This window comes from Python bivittatus, unplaced genomic scaffold, assembly GCF_059951505.1.
Source record: "Python bivittatus isolate LINGU-HERP-01145 unplaced genomic scaffold, Pbiv_v1 ctg000810_np1212, whole genome shotgun sequence".
NCBI classification, from domain to species: Eukaryota; Metazoa; Chordata; class Lepidosauria; order Squamata; family Pythonidae; genus Python; species Python bivittatus.
The window spans coordinates 483,097-493,389 of NW_028277111.1; the positions used below are offsets into that span (position 1 = coordinate 483,097).

The 10,293-nt window shown below is 48.4% G+C and overlaps 1 protein-coding gene and 1 pseudogene across 2 annotated transcripts; both read left to right on the forward strand.

The window, feature by feature from the left end:
- The first annotated feature begins 2,493 nt into the window (after window positions 1–2,493).
- Window positions 2,494–8,267, forward strand: LOC148213888 (uncharacterized). Of its 2 annotated transcripts, none has more exons than XM_088129734.1 (4): window positions 2,494–3,931; window positions 4,557–4,955; window positions 6,951–7,083; window positions 7,946–8,267. In XM_088129734.1, exons 2-4 carry the CDS (start codon window positions 4,569–4,571, stop codon window positions 8,245–8,247), a joined length of 822 nt encoding a protein of 273 aa, XP_087985860.1. In that variant the 5' UTR covers window positions 2,494–3,931; window positions 4,557–4,568; the 3' UTR covers window positions 8,248–8,267. The 2 variants fall into 2 exon arrangements, with proteins under 2 accessions (XP_087985860.1, XP_087985859.1); XM_088129733.1 differs by having other exon boundaries at window positions 2,494–3,531.
- On the forward strand, window positions 8,267–9,220 carry LOC148213889 (uncharacterized; annotated as a pseudogene).
- Window positions 9,221–10,293: the final 1,073 nt, after the last annotated feature.

Genomic DNA, 10,293 nt, shown 5'->3' on the forward strand with positions numbered 1-10,293 from the left:
GACTAGCCAGGTATTGCAGCACTATTTAAGATGTTACAGCACATACAGCCCAGATAACTGGGCTGCACTCCTCCCCTTAGCAGAATTCGCATATAACAATTCTGTGCACTCTTCGATTGGCATGCCACCATTTGAAGCATTGTATGGAGTCCCCCCACAGGTTTTTCCCACAAACAGAAGGGAGCTGTACCAAGCACAGCAGGATTTCTCAGAGAGCAACAGGCAGCTCAGGAGCTATTGAAAAAGCAACTTCTAAAGGTGAAGGCAGCAGAAGGGGCCGGTGATTTCAGAGGGAAACAAAGCATGATTTTCCGCTAGGTTCTTAACTTCCACCAGGCCATCTAAGAAATTGGACTCAAGTTTGTGGGCCCTTCCGCTGTCATTCGACAAGTGAACCCAGTGGCTTTCCATTGGCAGCTACGGGCTTCAGTGAAAGTCCATCCCATCTATCATCTCTCCTTGCTAGTCAAGGAAGCACCCCCAAGTGCCTTGAGATCCCAGGATCCACCCCCCCACACCAGCGATAGTGGAAGGGAAGAAGAATATGGGTTGGACACAATCTTGGTTTCACAGAGAGGGAAAGGGATCCAATATTGATTCATGGGAAAGGGTACCCAGAGACCGAGCATTTGTGGGAGAACACAAGGGATGTACACACTCCAGTGCTGGTGCACGACTTTCACTGGCGTGGCAGAGGAGGTTGTGAGTCAACAGGCGGGAGGTTTGGGAGGGGCCCTGGGGCAGGAAAGCGCCGAGACTGAAGATGCTCAGCCTTCAACTTCCGGCATGCATCTCCCAAGGGGGAGGGGGGCTGATTTTCCTAATTCTGTAGCGGTCTTGCAGGAAGAGCCGCCTGACATGGAGGAGTCATCAGAGAACTCGGAGGGGGAATCCAGCCTTGCAGAAGGGGGTGATGTGATGGAATCTGTCTACGAAGGGGAGGGTGATGTGGGTTGCAGCAGAGAGCAAGGCTATCAGGAGGGAGGAGGTACATGCCAGGAGGGGGGAGGAGGCAAGAGGCAGCACAGTCCGCAGGGGGAGCGTGGGAAGCGAAAGAGGTTCAGGGTAGCCACTCCCTAGAATCTCCCAGGGTATACCCACTAGTTGCTGTAGTATAGATTTGGTCTGGCAAGATTCTGTCTGTAAGGTGTAAGCACATAAAGGAACTGGACTCAACTGAACTGTTTCACTGCTGTGCTGGGTCTGACAGCAGCTGAGAGTCAAGCACAATGGGTGTTGGTAGCTTTTAGAAATACTGACACATTAAAATATTATAGAGAAGCATTTGTTTCACATTGAAGTTCTTTGTTCAACCTCTGGGATCGGTGGCAGGTTAGAAATGACCCTTTTCTGAAATCTTAGTAGTTGCCATTGGCCGGGATGAGCAGAACTGATCAACGGGTCAACTCTGTTGTTGCTCTGCGCCGTATGGTGCCTTGCTGAATATATTCGGCCTCTGTAGAGGTTTTGGGAGAGGAACTGCGCCATAACTCAGTAAAACCTATTCAGTAGGGAATATGTGGGTGGCAAAGAAAAGGGGATTTTTCTAGAAGTGCCCTCATAGCCCCACACCCATTCTTCACCCTCCAAATTTTATCAAGGCATGCCCCTACACTTATCTCTCCTGTGATTAGATTAACTAATAAATCCTGTGATTAAAATAACACCCACAGTTCTTGAGAGTCAGCTGCATACAAATTTTATAAATCATCATCATCATACTTTTATTTACTGATCTTTTGTGTTTAAATCATTTATATGGCTGCCCACCTCATAACAATGACTCTGGGCGGTGGGAAAAGAGTTAAATGAAAACAATAAATTTAAATCGATAATCTAGATCAGTGTTTCTCAATGTTGGGAACTTTAAGATGTGTGGACTGCAACTCCCAGAATTCCCCTGCTGGCCTTGCTTGTGGAGGCAAAATGAGAAGTGAGCCTAGACCAAATTTTCATCATGCTTCCGATTTGCCCAATCAGGTTTTTTTTAGCAATGTGGTTCTCCTTCCACCCCAAGATCCTTGGAACTCTCAGGGCGGTCTTAACCCACAGTAGAGTCTTAACAAATAAGATGCGGTGCACCTACAAACCAGGCAGGACTTCTATGGCACTAACATGCCTGCCATCTTGACACTCTTGACAGGATATTTGACAGGATATTAGCAGCCCTGATATGCTTAAACGTTTCTAAAATGAAACCAAGGGTTTGCTTTAAAAGCAAAACGTTTTAAATATCTAAAAACGTTGCAAACAGAACTAGAACCACGACATAGTGCTGGGAAAATGTTTTGTTGTTTTGCTGCACTGACTTTGTAGGAATAGGAAGTATAGAAATAAAATTGTCATTGCTTTTTGAGAAATACTCACTTTCATTCTCTTCCCCCTCAATTCCATTCATTTTTTTTTTTCTGGCACAACCCTCCAGATCCCCTATTAATGCCTCTATCTGCAAAATCTCAGCAGATGAAAGCGTCAGGCTGGTTTTGTCTGGGTTCAGAAGCTAGCTATAGTGACTTGGCTCAGCATCTGGATGAGAGACCCCCAGGAAGCCCTTTAGAAGAGGCATCCCAGAGCGAGGCAACAGCAGCATCTCTTCCTTTCTGCTGCCAAGAAAGCAAGAGGACTCGCGCTGCAGTAAACGAAAGTGAACTGGACCAATGCTCGGAGAAGGAGGTCCGCTGATAGGAAGAATTGGGCAGGATGGCCCACGTGGAGCTGTCAGAATATCGGCTGGGAGTGAGCAGTCCTAGGGGAGAGCTGTGGATTTCTCACCACGCGCTATGACACACGCGCACGCGCGCACGCGCGCGCGCACCCATACACACCCTACCTCCCTCAGAAAGCAAACAGCCAGGCTTAGCTCGCAAATCCCCCCGGAGAGCTTCCTTGGCCGGGTGCAGCGCGAAAGAGTTAAATCCATAGAGCCCCGCCTCCTAGAGCGTCCGCCCCGAAGAGGCGCCGCTGGCCTGTCCCCCTCCCGTGCGCGGAGGAGGAGGCGGCGGCTGGCCGGCGAGGCGGCAGCCCCCTCTGGAAGGGAGGCGCGTGGCCGGGCCGGGGCCGGGGCCGGGGCCGGGGCCGGGGCCGGCGGGAGCGCCGCGGGCGAGGCGAGGCGAGGCGAGGCGAGGCGAGGCGACGGGTCCGCCCCCGGGCGGGCAGGCGGGCGGGCAGGCGGGCAGGCGCAGGGCTTCCCCGGGGAAGAAGGTAGGTGCCCCTCCCGGCCGGGCAGCCGCTGGGGCAGCCGCGCGGTCTCCTCTCCGCTTCCTCCCGCCTCCCGCTCGGGCAGCGCAGCTCACCTTCGCTTCCCAGGTGCGCTTCAGAGGCACTCGTTGCACTTGTTTCCGCACTTTGCGTGGCCTGGACCTGGATCCGGGATCTGGGGCTCTCCGCCGTCTGCCTGGTCGCTGCGATCCGGTGACGCTCTTGACCGAGGCGGCCGGATCTGCTCGGCTCGGCTCGGCTCGGCTCGGCGATCGCCTCGTCCCTGGCCGTCTTCCCTGGCCCCTTCCTCGGGGTTGCACTGCTCGCGACGCGGTAAGACGCCGGGGTGGTGGCAGCCCTGTTGATCTGCGGCTGGGAGAGGCAGCGGAGGGGCTTGTAATGTGGTAGAGCCCCCCCTGAATTAATTACAGCGGTTCTTCTATCGCGACCAAATATATCCGTCTGCTAGAGTTTCATTTAATGGATTTGTTTGAGTTCGGAACTGGGATCTCGGATTGCGAGGTTGCACTCTTATCCTATATCGCTGGTTACTGTACTATGATCCAGTCCTAGGCTTTGAATGAGGCAGCTGGATCTCCTGAATGATTGCTCCATACCTGATCTTTTGCTAGCCTGTTTTTCATAGCTGCATCAGTGGGATACACTGCCACAGGATAACGTTCCAGTGTGGTAACAGCCTGATTCGTTTGTTGCTGCAAAAAACAGTGGAGAGGTTCGTGGTGTCTTAGGCAATAAATTTGTTGTTACGGTGCTCTATCGAATAGTAGCCAACTCATGGTGACTCTAGATAAACCCAGGTCTCTGAAGCCATAGTCCAGCACTGCCAATCTGGTTGTCTGCCTGGAACAGGGTTGGAGTCACTCCATCCTTCCGTCACTTTAGCAAAGCAAAGGTCCAATAGTCCTGTTCAGAAGTTGCCCCCTCTAGGGGCATATCTAATTTAATATATTTGCTTGAAACATACCAATCTTGAGGTGTGACAACTCAGACTGAGAGGAATCTCCATCAGACAACTGCCCACTGACAGGCAACGTTTCCATGACATCCCTATGCAGGTCAGGAGCAACTAGGGTCAGTGAGTATTACTCATCTCTCTGCCTCTGTTACAAGGCTAAGCATTATAATTCTTAGGCTAAGCACTGGGATTCTTAGCTGAGGCTAAGCATCACCCAAGAATCCTACAGCAGGGAACTGTCTTTATTCCAAGGAGATAGTATTTTGCAAATCTTAAAGAGCTAATATTAGGGACGCAGAAGGGGGCCTTTTTACTCCTTCCAGATTGTGTTGCCCTCATTAATGTTTCCTCCTCCCTTTCCTTTTCCCTCCTGGAACTGCAGGGAGGAACAGCTATGGAGGAGGAGGAGCTTGTGGTACCCAAAGAAGAAGAGGGAAGTGAGAGAAGGGGAAGAGACCCTCTCATTGTCCAAGTGAGGACCATCGGGGACTTTTTGAGCAGGGACGGCCCATCCCACTTTAAGACGGAGTCAGAGGAGGAAACGCACCGACGCTGGGACTCTCAATGGCAGGATTTCCTGAAAAGGGTGGCAGGGCTTCCCCCAGCACCGGCTCCATTGGAGGAAGATGCCAAGGACTTCCAGGTCCCCTTGGGGAGAGTCAAGGAAGAACCCCAGGAGGAGAGCTGTGGAGAGGCCAGAGGGGAGGCTGTGCTCCCAAGAGATCCGAACATCGGTGGGAACCCCTGGATGGACAGGGAAAAGCTGGATTTCTGCATGAAGGTGAAGGTGGAAGAGCCTCTGGAGGAGGTCGATCTGGAGAGGCAGTGGCCCCTGCAACCCAGGAGGTTCAACCCCCAGGAAGCTGATGAGCACCAGGAGGAATCAGCCAAGACTGCTCCACCAAGTCTGAGACACAAAAGATACTGAGAATAAAGCCAGAAAAATGCTAAATGAAACAAAGGTATCCTCAGGGTCTAGGACAGTGTTTCTCAACCTTGGCAACTTTAAGGTGTGTGTTGAAGTCCACACAGCTTAAAGTTGCCGAGGTTGAGAAACACTGGTGTAAGGTTTTCATCAGAAAGACAAAAGCAGCATCAGGCTGTTACACCATCAGCTCTCTGCTACCACAATACCACAATGCGTGATATCACACTGCCTGCAAAAGTAGTGGAGCTTGTGGCCTAAAGGCCTAATGCCGCTTTCGTCATTTGCCCCTTCTTGAACAACCCTGCAGATGCCGCTGCAAATGTGTAATTAGCCTACTTTGTATTTCCATGTTGGCTGCAAAAGAAGGGAAAGTCTTTCTCCTTAATGAACAGGAAAATAAGGCTATTAGTGGAATGAGAGCCAGTTTGGCGTAGTGGTGAAGCCAGCAGGCTAGAAACTGGGAGACGGTGAATTCTAGTCCTGCCTTAGTCACGAAGCCAGCGGGGTGACACTGGGCCAGTCCCTTTCACTCAGCCCCAGGAAGGAGACCAGGGCAAACCGCTCCTGAAATCTTGACCCAAAAACTGCAGCGACTAGGCCAGGCAGTATCCAGGAGCCAACGCTGACTTGAAAGCATAAAACAAAACACGATATCAATGTCAAGAAGACTGAATGTGATTCCTCATTGCCTATAGCCCTGTTTCTCAGTGTCTGCAATTTTCGGTGGCTGGGGAATTCTGGGAGTTGAAGTCCACGCATCTTAAAATAGCGGCTGTTCGGAAACCCTGGGCTATAGTGACAAAGGAACAGATGCAGAGAAGTAGAAACGCAGTGGATAGTAGAATTGTCAGATTGTTTGGGTGGGTGGCTGTTCCTTGATTTAAAGAAAAAAACTGGCAAGTCAGATTGCTGCTTTGATATGGAAATAAATTTGTTTCTCATGACGTGGAGATAGTTAGGACTGTTGGATAATTGCTCTATGTGAAATCATTGCTGGGAGGGCAGGTTCAAACATTGGCCAATCCAAAAACAGGAAGGCCACCTGCCTTCCCATATGAAACCTATCTAGCACCATCTTTCTGATTATGGCAATCTTCATTTATGCTAGTTCTCAGCCTTCAGGAGAGATGACGATTGTTTTGCTCAGCGTATTGAAGGGTGCCTCTTTGGGAAAGGCTGATCTTGAGACACACAGGCTGGGGTTGCAGGACATACTGGTCTCAATAGGCTCTAAGATGCAGTGGCACAGGATTGGCTCTCAATGATCACCTGATTTCAGAACCAAGAGGATTCTGGGTGGTGAGGATGTTGTCCTAGTCTGAACTGCACCAGTTTGTTCTCTCTCTTTTAACCAGCACCTCTGATGGAATAGAGAGGAGTTCTTGGTTGCAGTACTTGGAGTTGGAACCAATTATTTTCCTGCCCCCCTGAGATAATCGATCTACATCTCATTTAAGAATCGCAGCGCAAAAGAATCTAGAGCTGCCAGCTCTTTAGCAATAACTTTCTGAAGCCGTTTGCTTTCCTCTGCAATATTAGGTTTGGAGGTCAGGAAAAGCTGACTAGCTGTTAGAGGTATAAATACAGCCCTCCTCTGTATCTCTTCACTTGGGGCAATTTCTCGGTTTGATCCTTCACCTTGGAGGAGATGAAGAACAGCCCCCGCGATTGTCATCTAGAACAGGGTTCCTCAACCTCAGCCACTTTAAGATGGGTGGACTTCAACTCCCAGAATTGGCTGGCTGGCTGGGGAATTCTGGGAGTTGAAGTCCACCCGTCTTAAAGTGGCTGAGGTTGAGGAACCCTGATCTACAACATCTTTGTTTTGAATCCCTTCTCTTTGTTCAGTTTCAGGCGTGTAAGTCCCTGGAAGATGTGATCGTAAAAACCCCCAGACTGGAGGAAGAGCCCTTGGAAACTGTGATAGTTCATCTTCCCTGGGAGATAAAGCAAGAAAGCAAGGGGGAGGCCAACTCGTTAGGTAAGGATGCAAAGGGTCAGTAATTGCAAAAGTTTCTGTGATGGTTTGAACCAAAATGGTTCTCTACTCTCTTGAATGTCGTGAAACCCAGAGAAGGGCCAGCATCCGATACTTATTTTGAAAATGGTGTATATTTTTCAAGAGGAATTGAAATGATAAATGCTGGCTGAAGGAAACAAGACTGGCATAATGAAGGGAATTCAACATATACATATGATATTACTCTTCAAGTATTAGAGTTGTATAACAGAGGGCAGCTGGTTGAGTTCAGACACTAGATGAGTTCAGATACCAAACTAAGCCAGCTTTTCCAACCTATAGGCTCTTTGGATGCATGGACCTATCTCTGAGGAATTCTGGGAATTCAGGTTCAGGCTTCTAGAAGATGCCTGGGTTGGGGAAAGGCTGTGCTAAGCCAATAATATGATTTGCTTGGCTTAGAATCATATATGAACTTATTCGTTTCATTTATGATTTAATTTGCGAACAGACCAATTGCATTTAATTAATCAAACCTTAATCCAACAAAACATAATCCAGCCAATAGTTTAATTAATTGTAAATCCAATCATTGAATGTCGCCCCACAGGGTAGAACTAGATCTAATGGGTTGAAATCATAGGATGATTTTGATTGAACATATCATAGATTCTTTTTGATAGTGAAGCCCTTCACTGGGGGCTTCGGGAAGATGCTGGAAAATGATCAGCTGAGGATGTTCTCTGGATTCCTGGTTCAGATGGGAAGGGGGAGTCAAGGTGCTTCAGGAGACCCACCAACAGTAGAACTTATAGTGTTTCAAATGTTGTTTGAAATGGATTTTATTGACAGGGAATGACCTCAAGGTTTTCTGTTGTCTTAGAATGTGAGGGTCAGGTGCTGAAGCACGAGGAGAAGACCTTCCAGATGGAAAGATCTGAAGAAATAGACACTGGCAAGAGTCCACTGAAAGGAGTCAAAATATCATTTTTCAGGGGTCCTGGGATTGAAGAAAGGTCAGGAAGGCCACTGGGACCTGAATGGCATTCAGGAAGAAAAGGAAATCAAATATTCCTTTATGAGGATGGTGATCAAAACCTATATGAAACCAGTTTTGATTCTGGCAAAAAGACAAGGACTAACAGTAGCCAAAGATTGTATTCAGCCATCCTAACATACAGGTGAAGAATAAACTGTGTAAATACATACAGTATATTGCGAGAAATTTTCTAACGGGAAAGCCTCCATTATTCCATATGAGAGTACTCACTCAGGAGAGAAGGCCCACACATGCTCTGAGTGTGGAAAGAGTTTTGGTTAGAGAACAAATCTCGTGAAGCACAAGAGAATCCACACAGGGGAGAAGCCATATAAATGTTCAAATTGCGGCAAAAACTTCAACGCGAAATCCACTGTGATTAAACATGAGAGGTCCCACACGGGAGAGAAGCTGTACAAATGCACCAAATGTGGAAAAGCTTTTGGGGAAAAGGGGATTCTGGTCAAGCTCCTGAGGATCCACACCAGAGAAAAGCCACATAAATGCTCCAACTGTGGCAAATGATCCATTGAAGGAGGCTCCCCTCATCAAACGTGAGAGGGCCCATACAGGAGAGAAGCCGTATGAATGCTCCGAGTGTGGGAAAAGCTTCCGGATCAGCTGCCACCTCAAACTCCATAAAAGGACACACACGGGTGAGAAGCCGCACAAGCATTTGGACTGTGGCAAAAGCTTCAGTGAGAGAGCGTCGCTGGTGAAACACGAGAGGACCCACACGGGCGAGAAGCCTTACGAGTGCCCCGAATGTGGGAAAAGCCTCTGGATTAGGTGAGAAGCCACACAAGTGCTCTGACTGTGGAAGCAGTTTTCGGGAAATTGTCTCTCTTATTAAACATAAAAGGGCCCACACAGATGAGAAGCCTTATGAATGCTCTGAGTGCTGGAAGTGCTTCTGGACAAGCTTCCAGTTGAAAACACACAAAAGGACGCGCACGGGTGAGAAGCCATATCAGTGCTTAGACTGGGCAGACCTTCAGTCAGAGGTCATGGCTTGTGATCCACGTGAGGGCCCACACAGGAGAGAGGCCGTATGGGTGTCCTGAGTGTGGGAAGAGCTTTGTTTGTAGTTCACACCTCCGGAAACCTGCTGTAGGGTGAGAAGCCGCAAGTTTTAGTAAAAATGCAACCTTGTGGTCCATCGAAGGATCCATACAAGAAAGAAACCATACAAATGCACAATGTGTGAGAAAAGTTTCTACAGTTCATCTGATTTTCACAGACGTATGAAAATCCATCCAGGAGGGACATCTGAGGGAGCAGGGCTGATAATCAGGTCACGATGACACAGTCTCCAAGACTTTTGGAAGCTACAAATGATGTTGTATCTGGCCCTTGGGCTCTCTAGAACAATGTTTCTCAACCTTGGCCACTTGAAGACGTGTGGACTTCAATTCCCAGAATTCCCCAGCCAGCCATGCTGGCTGGGGAATTCTGGGAGTTGAAGTCCACACGTCTTCAAGTGGCCAAGGTTGAGAAACACTGAGCTGGAGATTATAGACCTATTTCTTCCTTTTCAGAAATTAGGTAGCTATAAAGTTGAGCCGTGAAGGGCTTCAGATTCAAAGGCAAAAAGGGTTGTCAAAGAATACTGCAGGGCACATGTAACACTGTTTGCATCTTCTTAAACCAGGTTTGCATCTTCTTAAACCAGGTAAGTCTAGAATTTTAAAAAGTTTGGTTTAAGCAGTGGCAGGCAGGCGTGTGCATGCTCTACAGCATTGTGCTGCCCTATTGGAAGGTCTCAGCAGGTGCAGCACTTCGCTGAACTTGCCTGGGCTTGGCCTGATTAGTTACATGGATGGGACACCACAAGGTAATCCCAGAAGTAGTTGCCACTACAAAGTCAAAGAAATATTCCCAAAGAAGGCAGTGACTAATCACTTCCTAACTGCCAATAAAGCAGCATGGATGAGTGCCTGCATTCACCAAGAGTTGAGCTTAACTGAAGGAGTCCTTTTATTGCCAGTAAAACCATGTAGAAGGCATTTGTTTCTCCAGTGCAATTGAATCCCTGGAATAATTTCAAATTTGGCTCCATGAATGGTCTTCTTCACAGGGGCCAGCAAGTAATAGCCTTGTCTTTTTTCCCCTCTTTTGGAAGATTGAGGCTCTTGTTTAAGATGGCCCCAAGATTATTGGCTGATTTTATCTCTCTTATGTGGGGCAAGTGC